Here is a 20,113-nt window from a genome sequence, read left to right as displayed (position 1 = left end):
TGGAAAGTTATAAAACTAAAAATAAAAATATAAATTAGATTGCCATTAAATAAAAACTAGTTAGACATTTAGATTTTTTAAAGGATTGGGTAAATTCCTTGTATTTATGAAAAAAGAGTAACTGACTTCTTTATTGATAATATAGATGGGAAGGTATGGAGCCTCGGGAAAAAAGAGAGTTATTTACAAAGCAGCATGCTGTATTTTTTAATGGCAACTACAAATCCGCTTGCATCTGCGGCCTGTTGCTCAGTTGTGTAGAATGAGAGAAATTTTGAAAAAAAAACAGCAAATATTTATTACTGGCACTTATTAGACCGGATGTGTGCCAATTGATCAAATATTCTGGATCTTTCAGAGGTCTACACAATCAATGTAAAAACACACTAAGTAAAAGAAAAGTGATGCCGGAGTTACATGCATCTGTTATGCTTTTACAATATGCATTACTTAAATGATAAAGCAACTTTGCTTACAGGCAGAGAGCCTTCTCACTCACACCCTTGTCTGAGTACTTGGACATCGAGGTAGATTGCAGTGATTGAAGTGAACTTGACTTGAAATTGAATCAACTGTTGAGATTTTGTGTGGCCATATGATTAAGCAACAAATATATTTACATTGAGTTAAATAAATTAGAAAACTTTAATAAGTAAACAGAATAATAAAACTTCTCTGTATTTGAGGTGTATAATTTTGGATGATTTATCGAGAGTACCAGTTTGTAAGGTGCTGGTTAAAACAAAGTTTGTTGTTTATCTTCTAGAAAAGATTTTATTGGACGTGTAATAGTAGTGAATTGTCCTTTTGAAACAGAAGCCATTTTAGAACATAGAACTGTCCAGCACAGAACAGGCCCTTCAGCCCACGATGTTGTGCAGACCATTGATCCTCATGTATGCACCCTCAAATTTCTGTGACCATATGCATGTCCAGCAGTCTCTTAAATGTCCCCACTGACCTTGCTTCCACAACTGCTGCTGGCAACACGTTCCATGCTCTCACAACTCTCTGTGTAAAGAACCCGCCTCTGACATCCCCTCTATACTTTCCTCCAACCAGCTTAAAACTATGACCCCTCGTGTTAGCCATTTCTGCCCTGGGAAATAGTCTCTGGCTATCAACTCTATCTATGCCTCTCATTATCTTGTATACCTCAATTAGGTCCCCTCTCCTCCTCCTTTTCTCCAATGAAAAAAGTCTGAGCTCAGTCAACCTCTCTTCATAAGATAAGCCCTCCAGTCCAGGCAGCATCCTGGTAAACCTCCTCTGAACCCTCTCCAAAGCATCCACATCTTTCCTATAATAGGGCGACCAGAACTGAACGCAGTATTCCAAGTGCGGTCTAACCAAAGTTTTATAGAGCTCCAACAAGATCTCACGACTCTTAAACTCGATCCCCCTGCTAATGAAAGCCAAAACACCATATGCTTTCTTAACAACCCTGTCCACTTGGGTGGCCATTTAAAGGGATCTATGTATCTGCACACCAAGATCCCTCTGTTCCTCCACACTGCCAAGAATCCTATCCTTAATCCTGTACTCGGCTTTCAAATTCGACCTTCCAAAATGCATCATCTTGCATTTATCCAGGTTGAACTCCATCTGTCACCTCTCAGCCCATCTCTGCATTCTGTTAATGCCCCGCTGCAGCCTACAACAGCCCTCTATACTGTCAATGACACCTCCAATTTTGACAGTAATTATGAGATAGAATCCTAGTATTCATGACACCATATGTTATTAAAGTAAATGTCAAAACAGTTTTGGTTATTTAAAATATATCTGAAATAAAACTCATTAAAAATAAGTTGTCCTTGAATGCAACAGCTGAAAATCAGACAAAGTGAAGTATCAAGTTATTTCAGGTATAGGCAGCCAATCAGAGGTAGGGAACAGAACAAACAAGAACCAAGAATGCCACCAAGCCGCCTACTGGTTAGCACTTTGTTTAATCTTGGTCATAAGTTGCCTTTCAAGTTGCAATTTTGAAGCAGTTTCCATTTTAGTTTGCTTTTCATAGAATCACTACAGCCATTCGGCCCTTCGAGTCCTTCGAGTCAATGTTGACTGACCCTCCAAAGAGCACCCCACCCCCTTACCCTGCTCCTGTAGCCCTGCATTATCCCATGGCTAATCCACCGATCCTACACATCCCTGTACACCTAGGGCAGTTTACATAGAACATAGCAGGGCCAGTCCTCCTATACCGCACATCTTTGGACAGAAGGAAGCCAACCCAGGCATGGGGCAAATGTGCAAACTTCACACGGTTACCCAAGGGTGGTTTGTATGTGTTTGTTGGATTAGAGCTGGAATTATTGGTTATTTTGCGATGCCTTAATTTTCTGTGTTTCAAGCTGGCAGGAGTTAAAGCAATTTCAGCTACATTTTGCAAGGCCACAACATTACGGGTGAATCACTGAACCAGTTGGTTTATGAACATGTTCTAAACACAGGAGATTTGAAAGAATCTATTATTTAAACTGCAAAATATTTTATCATTGCAGTACATTTTAGAGACGATGATGCATATCAATACTATTTTGGTAGTAAAATCTGGCAAGTGCAATTAAGGGGCTTTTTAGCTCTTAGTTCACGCTTCTCTTCTGAACTTCCAAAGGACACTTTTGAAGCTCAAATAGTTATTGTCAAATGTGGATCCATATGCATAATATTACTTTTTTATTTTGTTTTATAGAATTTGTGGTTCTTACTAGACAAACATCAAACCCCTCCTCTGATAGGAGAGGAAGCAATGATAAATTATGAACATTTTCTGGAGGTCAAAGAGAAAGCCGGACAGAAATGCAAGTAAGTTTCATTTATGAGCATCTTTTCTGATAAAGTTAAAAGAAAATCTCTAGATATTAAAATCATTTTCTTACTGATTTAAGTCCAGTGCATGTAAGAAATTAAGCAATGAAAACTATTCTGGTGTGTACTTCTTACAATGAAGCTTTTAACAATATAGATCATAGAAATGCCTCAATTTTGACCCATCTTAACCTGGACCAGGAAGACAATCGAATTTTGTAGGTACCATTAGCTAAACAATAATTATAGCAGAATTTCCTCAACAGTATCCTCTTGGTTTGTTTTCAGTAGCCCCAGATTTCGTTGTGATTATTCGTTGTGTGTAATTCATACACAGATCATATTTTGTTTCCTTCCCTGACCATACGTGTGCAGAATAGAGGCAGAATCAATTGACAGATTCAAGAAAGAAGTAGGTATGTTTCTAATGAAAAGCAGGATAAAGGGCAATGGGAAGCAGGCAGCAAAGTGGAGTTGAGATTGTTAACATGATCATGTTAAATGGCAGAGAGGGCTTGAGGGGTTGCATTACCTACTCCCACCCCTAATTCTGTGGTGTTCCTCATTTGCATTGCTCATGTAAGTCCCCACAATGCCTATTGGCACTATGCTGTCAGACTAAAAATAACAGTCACTGTCCCAAGTTACAGTAGTAAAGCAGGAAAGAAGAAACACAGTCTGTTGCTTGGCATTGCTTAATCAAGTATTTTATTAGAAACAATACTTTTAAATGTTGATTCTGTGGTTTTTCATTTCAATTATATTTTAGTGAGTATTTTCACATGATCTTTTTGCTATCATTACTTGCATTTTAATGTTATCCAACAGGCAGTTCTTTGCAGCTAAGATCTTTGCAAAACTCTTGCACAGTGATGCATATGGAAGGATCTCCATAATGCAGTTCTTCAACTATGTCATGCGAAAAGGTAGCAGACTCTTAAGATGCAAATGAATAGTTAAAATTGTATTTTTTTACACAATCTTAATCATAACACAACCGTACTAAATCTATTTAATCTTTAGTTTGGTTGCATCAGACAAGGATAGGACTGAGTTTGTATGATGTGGCAGGTCAAGGATATCTTCGTGAATCTGTAAGTATCCTACCTTTTATGTTCGAATCTGACAATTTTTACCATATTTCAATCTCATTGTGTTTTATGGTATAATAACTTCACATTAAAATAAATCAACAGGATTTGGAAAATTACATTTTGGAGTTGATTCCAACTTTACCACAGCTAGATGGCTTAGAAAAGTCCTTCTATTCATTCTATGTGTGCACTGCAGTTAGAAAATTCTTTTTCTTCCTCGACCCACTCAGAACAGGCAAGTTCATATTTCCTCACCTAAGTTGTAAGCCCTGTAATATTTATCATGTCTTAGCCATGTAAATATTTTGTTCCTTTTGGCTATGCTTATCGTCTTCTCTATTTTAGATAGCAGTCTTTTGTATGGCTATTATGATTAACTGAGAGGGTGTGACTTGTTTTCTTACCCCTGATACTAAGGTATCACTCTGAGCTATTACAGCAATGCCCTTTTGAGTGTAATCAGGCACAATATGCTGAAACCTACTTGTTAGGAGCTTTTGGGGTTCACATCATTCTTAACTGGTAATTCAAGTAGAAAATTTTCATTGAAAGTTCAGGGATATTTTATTGAATTACTGAAACTAACATTCTCCTAAATTCAATCTGTATGTTATATACATAAATTAGCAATTTAATGTTTGCTAAATTACCTAAATATGTAATTTGTTTTAATAATTAGTTCTCATTCATAAGAACTAATATTTTATTACTGGAAACGAGTTTCATATAAATTTTGAAAACTAACAATAGTGTAAGTCAGCAATTTATTTCAGTTTTATATGCAACGAGTGAAATAATTTCTGATAATTGTGGAGAAAAGACAAATTACTTATTTTTAAGAAAGGTTGTTAGTTTTGTTACACAAAAAATTATAAATAAATCTTAATTTAGTCTTAACATCCTGCTCGGTATTTGCAAAATAATTAATCTGAAGTAAATGGCTTTTGTATCACTTTCTAAATCTGTCAGAATATAAAGCTAATCTTTTTATAGCATTTTGCCATTTCATTTTTTTTAGGAGCTGTGCAGTATTTGATATGTATTGCTGGCAGTGAGCAATTTTAAGATGTGGTTTAGTGATCATCAAGCAAAGTTCCCAATAATGTAATTCAGCTTGTAAACAGCAGTCCTAATGTACCCGGAAAAATTTCTCCTTCTTTCACCAGTCAATTTTTAAAATTACCAGTTTATATTGAATTATCAGAACAAGTTTGACACTGCAGAAAACTGGGTTGATACTACCTAAATTTAATTCAAATGTGGCAGTCTAAATTATCGAATTGAATCAATCATTATCAAATTACAGTTGCTAGAATATGTTGATTTGCACTTCATCTTTACAATACAGGACAGTATATCTCTCTGTATTTGTGCTGATGATTCAAACTAACCTGACTTTCATATCTTTAATACTGTTCTAGGCAAGATAAAAATCCAAGATATTTTGGCTTGCAGCTTTTTGGATGATTTGTTGGAGGTAATTTTGGAGAAAGTTTGAATTTTTAAATACGATCTACTGATAGCAATGGAATGTTTCTGTAACTGTTTTTTGTTTGCGTGTCTGTATTTGTAGCTCAGAGATGAGGAACTCTCTAAGGAAAGTCAAGAATCAAATTGGTTTTCTGCACCTTCTGCATTGAGAGTATATGGTATGTGTTGGATACATACTGCTATGATCTTTCATATGCTGCACAAGTCATCTGATGGTATATGGTTTACTGTTGTGATTATTTTTATCTCTTAGGTCAGTACTTAAATCTGGATAAAGATCACAATGGAATGCTCAGCAAAGAAGAGCTATCACGTTATGGTACTGGAACTCTTACGGGCGTGTTTTTGGATAGGGTTTTTCAGGAGTGCCTAACATATGATGGAGAAATGGTAACTGCCAACAAATAATTCACCTGCAACGACCTATCTCTTGTAAAATTGAGAAACTGTTTTGGATTTTAATTTTACCTTCTATAAATTTCCTGGTTCAATCAATTTCTAGATACTATTTTTGAAAGAGTTTTTATTATGGCAACCAACAACTGAATGCTTTTCCATGCCTATATTAGAATATTAGTGATTTTGGGCACATCAAATTATGGCTTAGACTTGAAGTACAGCTTTAAATGCTTAGCCTTATCTTAATTTAGTAAATTCTCATACAGAAAGCCCATTATTGCTTTTTGTTCAGATCTTCAAAAATATTAAATAAATTCTGTTCATCCTTTAAGCCAAGTAATTTTGAATGAATTGTTAGAAGATAAATAATTATAAACAAGTGATAGTCTTGCCCAGAAGAGCAATGAAAATGGAGTTGGTTAAAAGCCTACACATTTAGTGTTTCGATATAGACATTCAAGTTATATTGTGCTGTTTTATGCTAGAATAGAGGGGAAAAAAATGTTTGTTTCAAGTGTAATGATCTACTGGGGTAGTACACTGGAACTTCTTGGAGCTGTCATAAGTTAAAGGTGTTTAAATAAGGACACAAAATTCCCCAATTTACATAATTTCCAAATCCAGATTGGTGGAAAACACTTCACTGTACTTAAGAATCACTATTCGTTATAAGTGACTGGATGCTAGCTGCAGGTAAACAATTATACTCCATGGTGTTCAACACGACAAATTAAAACGCTAATCCCCTTTTAAATTCTCATTGCAGACACAGACAAACAGACAGCAAAAATAGGGTACGGACAGAAAGAAACCTGGGAGACAATTCAGTGCTTCCTATTCATAGGTTGCTAAGATAATCCTCATGGTTTCTGTGCTGGTCAGAATACTGCTTTTCCATTGTCCTCCTTCAGATGCTCCCACTGATCGTCAAGAGACATAAAGTGGCTGGTTCTCTGTAAAAAGCCTCTGACTCGTCAAGTCACTGCAGAAGGAAACTCAAACTTGAAAGCAAAGTTTAAAATCGGTTTTGACATCGGAGAACAAAGAAACAGCTCCTGTGTGGGTGGAGAACAAAACACTACTTCCTATATCTTGTTCCTAGCCCCAAGCTGTTCGGTTACTTGAACTAATTGTGCTTATTTGCAGGAAAAATGCTTTTGTCATTGATAATTGGTCACTTGTCCATGGTCCAATTAACTTCTCGTTACCATTCAGTGTATCTGTACACAAATCTTGAGACCTAAAAGTCTGTAACTCAAACTTCAATTACTGTTTGACCAAAAACTGTAAAGTACAGAAAGATAATTAGGCCATTTTGCTCATCAAGTCTGCTTTAAAATTAGATTGTGGCTGATATGTTTTTAAACCCTGTTCTCCTGCCTTCTCCTTGTTACCATTGATCTCCTTACTAATTGAGAACCTATCAACCTTTGTCTTAAACACACGCAATGGGTTGAGGAGTGGCAGATGGAGTTTAACTTCGATAAATGTAAGATGCTGCATTTTGGAAAGGAAAATCAGGGTAGGACTTGGCATTATGTATACAAGGTCTTGGGTGAGTGTTGCTGAACAAAGAGACATTGGTGTGCAGCTTCATAGTTCCTTGAAAGTGGAGTCACAGGTAGATAAGATGGCAAAGAAGGCGTTTGGTATGCTTGCCTTAATTGGTCAGTATATTCAGTATAGGAGTTAGGAGGTCATGTTGAGGTTGTACAGGACATTGGTTAGGTTACTTTTTAAATACTGCGTTCAGTTCTGGTCTCCCTGCTATTAGAAACAATGTTATGAAACTTGAAAGAGTTCAGAAAATATTTACAAGGATGTTGCCAGGGTTGGAGGGTTTGAGCTGTAGGGAGAGGCTAAATAGGCTGGGGATATCTTCTCTGTACTATCAGAGGCTGACGGGTGACCTTATAGAATCATGAGCATGTATAGGATACATAGCCAAGGTCTTTCCCTCAGGTGGGGAAGTCCAAAACTAGAGGGCTCAGGTTTAAGGTGAGAGGGAAAAATTTAAAAGGGACCTAAAGGGCAGCTTTTTCAGAGAGGATGGTGCGTGTATGGAACAAGCTGCCAGGAAAAGTGGTGGAGGATGGTACAATTCCAACTTTTAAAGATCAAATGGATGGGCATATGATTAGGAAGGGTTTAGAGGGATACAGACCAAATCCTGGCAAATGGGACAAGATTAATTTAGGATATCTAATCTGCATTGACAAGTTGGACCAAAGGACCTGTTTCCATGCTGGACATCCCTATAAATTCTCCTCCAATGCCCTCCCCCGCAACTATCACCGACACGACTCCCTGCGTTAAAGAAGTCCATGTGACCTTGATTTGTGCCATCAGTTTGTCAACCTTATTCCAAATGCTTTGTGTGTTAAGATAATTGAGCCTTTAAGTTTGTTCTATTATTAAGTTTTCTTGCACTTCTATGTTTCCTTGATACAAAATACTGCTTGCTGTGAGTGCCGTTTTATTTGCCTTTTAAAACATGTTGCAATCCTTTCAATCATAGATTTTAAAACAGTTCCTTCTCACTTCAGTCTGCGATGTTAAAAAGCATAAAAATAAAGAGTCTTTATACAGGCAAGAGTCTGCTTAATGTTACTTCTTAACTGTTAGAAACAAACTTCAAGTGTCAGACTTTCATTCTGGTGCATGTAAAATGGAAAATGTGGAAACCAAATTTTAAAGATGGAATAAAATGTGTGCAGCAAGAAGTGACTGATTATTGCCCTCCACGTAAACAGTAACATTGCTGGTAATATATTTTATGTATCTGAAATTAGGAAATTGGTCATTCAATAAATTGACATTCTAGATTGCTAAGAACATTTTGAAATAAAAACACAATGTACTTTTGAAGTTTATTTTCTGATATCTTGTCTTAAGGATTACAAGACATATTTGGATTTTGTTCTCGCTTTGGAAAACCGAAAGGAACCTGCTGCACTTCAATATATCTTTAAATTACTGGATATGGAAAATAAGGGTTATCTTAATGTATTTTCTCTGAATTTTTTCTTCAGGGTGAGTATTATTTTTATTTTTGAAATCTTTTATTGAGTTTAATGTACATATTTCAAAATCCATTTTCTGACTCAGTATTGGTGAATTCTTTATCAAGATGAAAGAATTTACTGTTAGGATTGGAGCTCTTTTATTTCAGGCACCTAATGTCCAAATCGAGCATTCTCCTCTCAAATGCTGACGCATAACAAAACTCTCTTCTGAAAAACATGCCTCTGCATTAACTTCAAAAGATCACACCATGTGCTATACCAGCATAATGCTAATTCTGTTTACCATTCCAGCCATTCTGTAGGCTTAATGAACATTGCTCCTAACAGGATACTAAAAGTAATAATTAGTATTATCGGCACATGATTACTGGGAATTGGATTAAAATTACCATAACCCATTTTACCACTTCTCTTGAAGGCACTGCTGTCTTTAAATTGTCATTACTTTTTCAGCATTCATAAGTGGATAAGCAGAAATTTCCTCAAATGAAATGTCAGGAAGATGAAAGCGATTGTATTTTGTTTTCTGCTGCAAAATTTGTTTCCTAATACCGGCATTAACCTTCTACCCTGACAAGTGTTAGAGACAGAGCCAGACTATTTGCAAACTTGGGAGCAGATTGTATGTGATTCCAAACTCTTCCTACACCATTACTGGCACTGCTGATTACTGACTCTATAATATTAAATGACATTCACCTGTGCTTTTGGCTCAAATGCTGTTTAACGCATATGTATACCTTTGCCTGTCGAGGGTTAACTAATCCAATACTCTCCTAAACAACTTCTCTTCCTCCACCCCTATATTCTACCCTTGCTAAAACTTGGGCCATTCAAAACCTGGTTCAAACACACCAATTTTTTTTCACCTACCGCGGCTATGCTTGTTGGTAAATTTTAGCTCCTGGTTAAATGACAGCTTAGTTTTAAAATTGTTTTCAAACCCCTCTTTTTAACTTTCTCCAGCCATTCAACCTTCCAAGATAGCTGCAGTCCTCCAATTCTGGCCTATTAATTACCTCTGATTTTAATTAACATCAATGGCCTCAAATAGCAAGCATCCCAGTTCTAGAATTCCCACTCCAAATACTTTTATCACTCTTCCTCTATAAGATGCTTCTGAAAACCTACTGTACTAACCCTAATATTGCGTTATATAGCTTGCTATCAATTTTCTGTTTGAAAGCACTTGTTACATTTTAGTACAGTAAAGGCACTGTGTAGAGTGTGTTGCAGTAATGGGAGCAGTAGCATAAAGGATCCTTGCAAACAGCAGACAGTGTACTTTTATTCCATCAATCTGCTGTACATTTCAACTCTCAAGTCCCTTGAGGTTTAAAAAAAGTTATGCCTAGCCATCCAGTTTCTTGAATGTGTCCTATTGATTAAGGTAATATATTTTGTGTGGTCCAATGATATATAGTTGTAGTTAATATTACTTTCATATCTAATACCTACATGTATATTTAAAGTACTGATATGAAACGTAATCTTGTTTCTGCAATTACTTGTTTACAACAATTTCTGAATACCTTTTTTGGTTTTTTATTAATACCAGCTATGCATGCTGAATTATAGTAAACTTTTAAAGCAATATTTTAATTTATATAGTATCAAACTATTCAGTCCAAAAAAGCCCCAGATTAATTAACAGTCTTTCCTGAACTTGTGATTGTAAATATGATATTCCTTAGAATGGTAAAACAAACGTGCAATTCTGCACTTGTGAAGGAGGGCTGGAATGGCAACCTATCAATATAAAAGTCTGCACAGTACTTTTGCCCATACTATTTAAAATATCAACTAAAAAGTGTTAGTGAGTTTTGAGAAGATTTGTAGCTCAGGTTGAGGTTCTGGATGTGAGTTTGCTTGCTGAGCTGGAAGGTTTGTTTTCAGACATTTCGTCACCATTCTAGGTAACATCATCAGTGAGCCTCTGACGAAGTTCTGGTGTTATGTCCCGCTTTCTATTTATCTGGTTAGGTTTCCTTGGGTTGGTGATGTCATTTCCTGTGTTGGTGATGTGTAATACACTAAAAAGTGTATTCTAGCATGGTGTAGTAGGATCTTCGTAAAGGTAGAATATTCTGTTAAGATCTGATTTGCTTGTTTGCTAACCTCATCTTAATATACAGGCAAGAACTAATTCTTTGTACTCCAAATAAATCTTGCTGTAGTTCTGTATTTTTTTGTTTATACAGGCCATACAAGAGCAAATGAAACTTCATGGGCAGGAGCCAGTTTCTTTTCAGGATGTTAAGGTATCTTGTATCATGAGACAACATCTTAATGTTTAATAATACTTTACAAATAAAGCTTCTTTTGAGGGAAAATGTTGGGTTTCCATTCTCTAACAATCCATGGTCTACAATAAAAACTAAGTGCTGGAATATCTCAGTAAATCTGACATCATCTATAGGCACAAGGAAAAATTTAACTTTGAGTCCAATATGTCTCTTCCGCATCTTTCAAGTTCCAAAGAAGTGTCATGGGTTTTATGCTATATAGACTGTCAATAAAAGTTATAGAAGAGAATGCCCTGGTATTGTGTACATGTAACAAAATTTCAGTTGTGCAAACAACATGTTGAAATGTGGCTGGAATGAATGATTCTGGCTGCTCTACCTCCAGTACTTATTCTGTGAAATTCCCAAGTACATCGTACAACTAACTCAATCTTGCACTACAACATAAGGTCCAGTTATTTTTACTGTGATTTTCTGGGCATGGATTTCTGATCCAACAGAACTGCGTAAACCCCTTTCCAAGTTAAATAATGGTAGCAGCTATGATGCTGTGGAGTTAGACCTACTGCAGAGATGGGACTAAATTGAACAAGAAATAATAAAATAACTAGTAGAACAAGAAAGGACATGTGATAAATTGAGATGACCAAATTCAGTTTTTGTCCTTTAACACATGCTGGAGAGATGGTACATCTCTATGTTCTGGCTTGGATTTTAAAAAATTCAAAAATGCTAAACTCCAGAGATTGGCCATGGAACAATTTCCCAGCCCACCTTAGTTTATCCTTTGATTCAGCACTGTAGAAGAAGGTAGGGATAGATTGCTTAGGTTAAAGCAGTGCATTTTTCCCTGCAAAAACAATCTTTCAATGTAGCTACATCCCTTAGTGCTTCTATAGTAAGAAATGTTGGATTCCAAAAAAAATTAGATGTTTAATGTCTCTTTCCATTCCTCCACAGTAAAATAGCACAAAAGGAAGAAATTAATTTTTCTGCAGGTTTTGGGGTCATGTCAGCACCCTAATATAAAAAAAAGGTGATTTTGAAGTCTCAATCCACAATGGTGAGCTGTTTTCCTAAAAGGGCCACCTTCTTTGCCTTCCTTAATTGGGGAGCAGGCTGACAGCCTCCTGAAGCACACTAATCAGTTAATGGCTCCAGTGCTTTCTGCAGCAAGAAAAGTTCTTTTGATTGTCTCCTTGCAGAACTCTGACATTTCAGAGCTGATACCCAAGTTGCAACAAAAGTTCACTATCTTTGCTTCTGAGATGAGTGGATTGTTCTGAGAAAAGTTTAAGTAGACTGCACTGACTCCTGAGTTAAAAATGTAGAGTAATCAGGATAGGTACTAAGGAAATGTTACCCTTGGAGACAATAAGGACCGCAGATGTATGAAGCTAGAGTCAGTAAATATGGAGCTGGAAAAGCACAGCAGGTCAAACAGCTTTCGAGGAGCAAGGAAGTCAATGTTTTGGGCCAAAACCCTTTGTCAGGGTTACCCTTGGTTTGGTAATGTACAATAGGGTTCACACGTCTAAACTAATAATGTTGGTCGTTCAGAATTGAGATAAAAGAAGTTTCTTCATTGAGAGGGTTGAATCTTTGACATGTTCGATCCTGGAGAGCACTTTTTTTTTTATGCACAGGATGTGGGTATTGCTGGCTAGACCAACATTTATTGTCCAGAGGGCATTTAAGCCAACTATGTTGCTCTGAGTCTGGAGTCACATGTAGGCCAGCCTAGGTGAGTATAGCAATTTCATTCCCCGAAGGACAGAGTACACCAGATGGGTTTGTCCCAACAACTGATAATGGTTTCGTGGTCATTAGTGTCCTAATTCCAGATTTTTGTTGAATTCAAATTTCATCTGCCATCATGGGATTCAAACCCAGGTCCCTAGAACAGTACCTCGGTCTTTGGATTAATAATCTAGCAATAATACCACCGGGCCATCATCTTATTCTTTAAAAGGTACTAACAGAAATCAGCAGGTGAGACACACAAATAGCTGTCATTCTCAATGGCAGCAAGCTTGAAGAGTCAAATAACTTTTCTTACTGCCTAGATCAACTTCCTTCCTGGAAAAAGAAACTTGACAAACTATACTTAAATATCCATCATGTAAAATCTAGAAGTTATACTGAAAACTAGTTTGATCTTACAGGATGAAATCTTCGACATGGTTAAGCCCAAAGATCCGTACAAAATCACCCTTCAAGATTTAATAAGCAGTGGACAAGGTGACACAGTCAGCAGTATTCTAATTGATCTGAATGGTTTTTGGACTTATGAAAACAGAGAAGTTCTTGTTGCAAATGATAATGATGGTAGCGCTGATCTGGATGATTCATGATTCTATTAATGCAACTTTGATTCTTGTACTGAGTTTGGAAATTGTGCATGATAAATTGTATGGGATAAATAGTCATCATAAATTTTTATTAAAGTTTTGTAGTGTACAAAAGTGATCTTTCCTTATTTTATAAAGAATTAAAATAAATAATTAATTATAGGTTAAACAAAACAATATTGTTTCTAGTATTAACAGTTTAATTACAGCAGATGCATGATATGAAAACAAAATTAGATGAAAGATCGCAAGGCACAACTGCATTTTCAGTGAGTTAAGGCATAGCTGTTTTCTTCAGGGTGACGGGCAGCACTGAACCCTTGCATCATCTTCCATAGGATGACTTGCTCTAAGTTGGAATAGGATCGCTTTTTTGTTTGGTTTCTGTTATAATGGTGGGATCACTTTCCATTTCAAAGCTGACATTCACAAATGATGCATTAACTACTGGCAGACCATCATGTGTACTAACCATCTCTTGCTGCTGTTCCATTTGCTCTTTGTAATTCTTTTCAGCTTCTTCTGACATTTTATTTTCTTCCTCTTCTTCCTCCTCCTGTAACATTTACATGTATTAGCAAGCCTGGCTGGCAAAGTCATTTGCCTAATTAAATGAGATCCTTTTACGAACTTATCCTATAAAAAAAGGAACTTTACTTTTATGCCAACTCCATGCTATCCTCTCCTGTTACAGGCATTACTATCTGTAAGCTTCTCGTACTGTGGATTAATTTCATGTTGCTAAATTTTTAATAGCAGGTCTAGTTTACTGTTCTTCTACAGGGAATAGTCTGTATTCTTCTGATATTTACACAATTGGATGCTGACTAATTTTCAGTTGCCTATTGGCTGTGATCAGTTAACTCCACAAAAAAAACTTCTCAAATCTGATCTCCTCCATGATCTAACTAGGTAATCTGTTTACTATATCAGCTTGCAAAGCCAACAGAGGAGTCAGATGTATCTGACCTTACACGATATCTACACAAATCTCTTCCAATTTTATGACTTGGTAACTGTAGTAACTGGGCAGAACTAAGTGACATATGTGCTTCTTGGGTGTTACGCATTGATCCTCCTCTTCTTCCAATGACAGTGCATGAAACATTAATCTCAACTACAAGGCGTAGCTATTCAAACTTGCAAATAGTGATTCCATCTTATCAAACTTTATGGATTTTTTTTCCACTATCAGCTTATTATTCCTGATTTCTTGTCTGTAGGTATTAATGCTCAGTGATGGATGAATTTTCCCCCCCACATTATCTGGTGACTCTTGCATGTTTGAAAGGATTTGAATCTTATGTATTTTCTAGAATGCAAATTCAATTATCCATGTAAAATTTAAGACATTAATATTGATAGCCTAGTTCACCTTTATAGCCACACTAAATATTATAAGTTAAGGATAGTCTAAGAATTTCTGCTGCTTGTTGATTTCTAAAACAAGTGAAATGGCTTGCTGAATTTGACTTAATGAACGAGTATATGCAGTTCACTTACCTCCTTTTTTATCCTGTAGTACTCATCAATAGCATATTGGTATTTTGGAGCGTTTATACCGAAAAGTGAAGCTAACTTTTCCCCCAAAAAGTCACAAACTTTAAAAACAAAAGAAGCCTGTTAGTAAATGCTCAATTACATGGTGAACAAAATGGTGCCAAAAACCCATTTTCTTTTGCCACTCGTTCTAGCATTTTCCTGCTTCCACTATTTTGCTATGATTGAAGTCTGGTTTCATGTTTCTCCTCCATTTTAATCTTGAACCCTCAGCCAAATTTCAAAGATTGTCGGTGATCTCATCTTTTGAAGAACTTAATTTCAAGACCTTCAAAATTCCTTTATACTCAAAAAGGAATGCCAGAGTTGATCTACTGTTTCAGCCTGATCCTGCCAACAAAATGTTTCTTCTCAACTTTACTTTTTTCCTACCCATGTATGAATTTTGCAGAGTCTTCTGTTGCTTCAGTCAATTTTTTAAAAATTTGTTTGAGAATGAGTGTTAATGACCAGGCCAATATTTAACATCTATTCCCAACTACCTTGCAAAAGATGGAGGAGAGCTGCTTTCTTAAACAACTGCAATCCTTGGAATGTAGGAACAACTTTTAAAGAAGCTGGTTTACCCCCCTAATTTGATTAGGATATGAAATTTATTGTTCTCTTTCTTAATGGAGTTTTTTTTCATTTTAATCATTCATTTCAATCGTTCATTTCCTCAAAAAACATCACTATAAAATCTGCCTGGATGCTAATAATGCCTAACTTTCTGTAGAAACGTGATTCTATTTGTACTCCTTTCCTCCCTCACCTTCAGGCTCTGCATCTGGTTTAGGTGCCTCTAGAGGAGGTGGAATAAAAGTAAACACAGCTCCCATTCCAAATTGGTATACAGTGAGCTTTGGTCGAGAGAGAGAGCGTGCCCGAGCAAATCTGGCTTGGCTGCTATAGTGTCTATGACAGAACAACCTACCAACATGTGGGGTGGGGTGGGGTGTACTCATTGACCTGCGGTATCTAGGGCATCATAGCTCAATAACAATTACTCCACTGGGAAACTAATGTGAGAAGATAAATGCAAGTGCCAGAAAAAAGGACATCAGAATTTTTTTAAAAATCAACTACTAACTTTACATCATTAGTGCTGTATTTATTTTTGGTCCTTTAATACTGTCACTATTATTTTTTCTAAAAACCTTTTAAAAAAGCTGGTTTACATTTCCTCCTTCCCTCAAGCCAAATAAGCAAAGCTAAAGGAGCAATATATAGCAGAGACACTGAGGAGGTATGCTGAACCTCTGATACTGCTCAAGTTGCAGTTAGCCAGCAAAGCAGTGACTGATTTTAGAGTAGGTTCACTTGCACAGAAGACAGCAGAATTATTGAAATGCAAAAGAAACTTGCATGTAAAGTGATCCTATTAACATCTTGTTGAGCTAGATGAACACAGCAGGCCAAACAGGATCAGAGGAGCAGGAAGGCTGATGTTTTGGGCCTAGACCCTTCTTCAGAAAATGAAGGAGGGTCTAGGCCCGAAACGTCAGCCTTCCTGCTCGGCCTGCTGTGTTCATCCAGCTGTATGCCTTATCTTAGATTCTCCAACATCTGCAGTTCCTACTATCTCTATTAACATCTTCCTTGCTCAACAGAAAAAAATGAATCAGCTTTGGCACCTCATTTTCAGCATCAGGAGTTTTGGTTGTAGAAATGTAAACTTAAACCTATAGTCTTAATAATTCAAAGTTTATTTGCAGTTTAAATGCAAATTTTTTTTTAAATGACATTTGTTAAGAATGACATGGGGCTGCTCTGTGGCTCAGTGGTTAGTGCTGCTGTCTCACAGTACCAGGGACCCGGGTTCAATTCCAGCAACAGGAGAGTGTGCAAACTCTACACAAACAGACATTCTTCCCATGACTGTGATAATGGGAACTGCAGATGCTGGAGAATCCAAGATAACAAAGAGTGAAGCTGGATGAACACAGCAGGCCAAGCAGCATCTCAGGAGCACAAAAGCTGACTTTTCGGGCCTAGACCCTTCATCAGAGAGGGGCATGGGGTGAGGGTTCTGGAATAAATAGGGAGAGAGGGGGAGGCGGACCAAAGATGGAGAGAAAAGATGATAGGTGGTTGGACTCCATTTTCTCCCCTTTGGTCCAGGAACTCCCTACCTACGTCCGTGACACCACCCACGCCCTCCACTTCCTCCAGAACGTCCAATTCCCTGGCCCCCAACACCTCATTTTCACCATGGACGTCCAGTCCCTATACACCTGTATTCCTCATGCAGGTGGCCTCAAGGCCCTCCGCTTCTTCCTGTCCCGCAGGCCCGACCAGTTCCACTCCACTGACACCCTCGTCCGCCTACCCGAACTCGTCCTCACCCTCAACAACTTCTCTTTTGATTCCTCCCACTTCCTACAGACAAAGGGGGTAGCCATGGGCCCCAGCTATGCCTGCCTCTTTGTCGGTTACATGGAACAGTCCCTCTTCCGCACCTACACAGGCCCCAAACCCCACCTCTTTCTCTGTTACATTGATGACTGTATCGGCACTGCCTCTTGCTCCCCAGAGGAGCTCGAACAGTTCAACCACTTCACCAACACCTTCCACCCCAACCTCAAGTTCACCTGGGCCATCTCCAACACATGCCTCACCTTCCTGGACCTCTCAGGCAACCAGCTTGTAACTGATGTCCACTTCAAGCCCACCGACTCCCACAGCTACCTAGAATACACCTCCTCCCACCCACCCTCCTGCAAAAATTCCATCCCCTATTCCCAATTCCTCCGCCAGATCTGCTCCCAAGATGAGGCATTCCACTCTCACACATCCCAGATGTCCAAGTTCTTCAAGGACCGCAACTTTACCCCCACAGTGGTCGAGAACGCCGTTGACCGCGTCTCCCGCATTTCCCGCAACACATCCCTCACACCCCGCCCCCGCCACAACTGCCCAAAGAGGATCCCCCTCGTTCTCACACACCACCCCACCATCCTCTGGATACAAAGCATCATCCTCCAACACTTCCGCCATCTACAATCCGACCCCACCACCCAAGACATTTTTCCATCCCCACCCTTGTCTGCCTTCCGGAAAGACCATTCTCTCCATGACTCCCTTGTTCGCTCCACACTGCCCTCCAACCCCACCACACCCAGCACCTTCCCCTGCAACCGCAGGAAGTGCTACACTTGCCCCCACACCTCCTCCCTCACCCCCATCCCAGGCCCCAAGATGACTTTCCATATTAAGCAGAGGTTCACCTGCACATCTGCCAATGTGGTATACTGTATCCATTGTACCCGGTGTGGCTTCCTCTACATTGGGGAAATCAAGTGGAGGCTTGGGAACCGCTTTGCAGAACACCTCCGCTCGGTTCGCAATAAACAACTGCACCTCCCAGTCGCAAACCATTTTAACTCCCCCTCCCATTCTTTAGATGACATGTCCATCATGGGCCTCCTGCAGTGCCACAATGATGCCACCTGAAGGTTGCAGGAACAGCAACTCATATTCTGCTTGGGAACCCTGCAGCCCAATGGTATCAATGTGGACTTCACCAGCTTCAAAATCTCCCCTTCCCCCACCGCATCCTAAAACCAGCCCAGCTCATTCCCTCCCCCCACTGCATCCCAAAACCAGCCCAGCCTGTCTCTGCCTCCCTAACCTGTTCTTCCTCTCACCCATCCCTTCCTCCCACCTCAAGCCGCACCTCCATTTCCTACCTACTAACCTCATCCTACCTCCTTGACCTGTCCGTCTTCCCTGGACTGACCTATCCCCTCCCTACCTCCCCACCTATACTCTCCTCTCCACCTATCTTCTTTTCTCCATCTTCGGTCCGCCTCCCCCCCCTCCCTATTTATTCCAGAACCCTCACCCCATCCCCCTCTCTGATGAAGGGTCTAGGCCCGAAACGTCAGCTTTTGTGCTCCTGAGATGCTGCTTGGCCTGCTGTGTTCATCCAGCTTCACACTTTATCTTGGATTCTCCCCATGACTGCATGGGTTTCCTCCAAATGCTCCAGTTTCCTCCCGCAGTCCACAGATGTGTAGGTTAGGTGGATTAGCCATGGGAAATCCATGCCTAGGGTGGGGGCAGGAGTCCGGGTGGGATGCTCTTCAGGGAGTCAGCGTGGATTTGTTGAGCCAAATGGCCTGTTTGCACACTGTAGGTATTCTTAACAATAGGTTACATTACTTCCCCATGCCATAATTTCTTGATTAGCAAAGTAAATGATTCTCCAGGGATGTTTTTCACAATGAGGAAGTTGTAAATGTGGATTTCAAAGAGTGAAACTTCAAATATTGTTTACACAAATTACTACTGTAATCCATTATGACATATATGTAGATCATACCTGACAGTGTTCCTGTAGCAAATCTTAGCATGTAAAACCACAAAAATGGGCCCCAAGGAAGTTTGGTCTGGGAATAAAATGTTTCACATTATGCATTAGACACTGAAGTTATTTTTGTGTGATAGATTAGGAATTCAATAAACTTCGACTTACAGTATCAATTATAGGCAATAAGTCTTTCTTTTCATCTTCCTGATCCTCCTCATCTGTGCTATACTCCTCCATAGTTTCGCCACTAGCAAAGTGAATGATTCTTCGAGGAAGCTTTTGCTTTTTCGTATTCACATCTCCAAGTTCTACATTTTCAAACGATTTTCCATTTGCCTGCAACTTTAAAGGGAAGAAAATAAAAGTCAAACCATCCAAGTCAACGCTTATTGGGTACACGCAAATCATGTAGTATTTTACTTTGGAAGGACGGGGTCATGTGATTAACATTGTTTGTGTATCTTCGCAAGTCAGGCTTGGAATTGAGACGGACTCGGGGCCTGGGGCCTGGCCGCTAGATGCTTCGGGTTTGGAGCCCGCCCAGTGCTGGCAGAGCTCGGTGCCCAGCCGCACAATACACCCGGGTCTCGGTGCTAACCTCCCTTTTCTCCTCCGGGCCTCACCTTCTCCGCGTTACCGCCGGCCAGTAGCATATTGCCGGGACTGAGGTAGAGGCCAAGACCCGGTAACTTCTCCGCCATTCCCTGTGATCCACCGTCGAGTGAGCGCACAATAGCCCAGTGCTTGATAGGAAGAGCCACCTCTCACCCCACCCGCCTGCACTCTACAAGGCTGTACAGGAACTGTCGAAACAACGTCTGTGAGCGTGATCTCGATC

At 39.0% G+C, this 20,113-nt stretch overlaps 2 protein-coding genes across 3 annotated transcripts in view; one reads left to right on the top strand and one right to left on the bottom strand.

Moving 5' to 3' along the window:
• The window catches only part of ppp2r3c (protein phosphatase 2, regulatory subunit B'', gamma), a 24,809-nt gene extending 11,271 nt beyond the window's left edge, over positions 1-13,538 (top strand). For both annotated transcript variants that reach the window (XM_059649185.1, XM_059649186.1), the window contains exons 4-13: positions 2,702-2,814; positions 3,646-3,743; positions 3,841-3,911; positions 4,014-4,146; positions 5,333-5,388; positions 5,485-5,560; positions 5,656-5,792; positions 8,697-8,834; positions 11,029-11,088; positions 13,239-13,538. In XM_059649185.1, coding sequence (XP_059505168.1) covers positions 2,702-2,814; positions 3,646-3,743; positions 3,841-3,911; positions 4,014-4,146; positions 5,333-5,388; positions 5,485-5,560; positions 5,656-5,792; positions 8,697-8,834; positions 11,029-11,088; positions 13,239-13,427 — 1,071 coding nt within the window. In that variant the 3' untranslated portion in view covers positions 13,428-13,538. The remainder of the gene's footprint in view (positions 1-2,701; positions 2,815-3,645; positions 3,744-3,840; positions 3,912-4,013; positions 4,147-5,332; positions 5,389-5,484; positions 5,561-5,655; positions 5,793-8,696; positions 8,835-11,028; positions 11,089-13,238) is intronic.
• Positions 13,483-20,113, bottom strand: fam177a1 (family with sequence similarity 177 member A1). The gene is made up of 5 exons (XM_048538369.2): positions 19,899-20,113; positions 19,441-19,617; positions 19,288-19,354; positions 14,928-15,025; positions 13,483-13,980 (listed from the first exon to the last, which is right to left on the bottom strand). The coding sequence occupies exons 1-5, from the start codon at positions 19,974-19,976 to the stop codon at positions 13,774-13,776; spliced, it is 627 nt and encodes a 208-aa protein (XP_048394326.1). The 5' UTR covers positions 19,977-20,113; the 3' UTR covers positions 13,483-13,773.

This window comes from Stegostoma tigrinum, chromosome 10, assembly GCF_030684315.1.
Source record: "Stegostoma tigrinum isolate sSteTig4 chromosome 10, sSteTig4.hap1, whole genome shotgun sequence".
Taxonomy (NCBI): Eukaryota; Metazoa; Chordata; class Chondrichthyes; order Orectolobiformes; family Stegostomatidae; genus Stegostoma; species Stegostoma tigrinum.
Note: the sequence above shows the minus strand (reverse complement) of the source record. Positions and strands in the feature narration are given on the sequence as shown.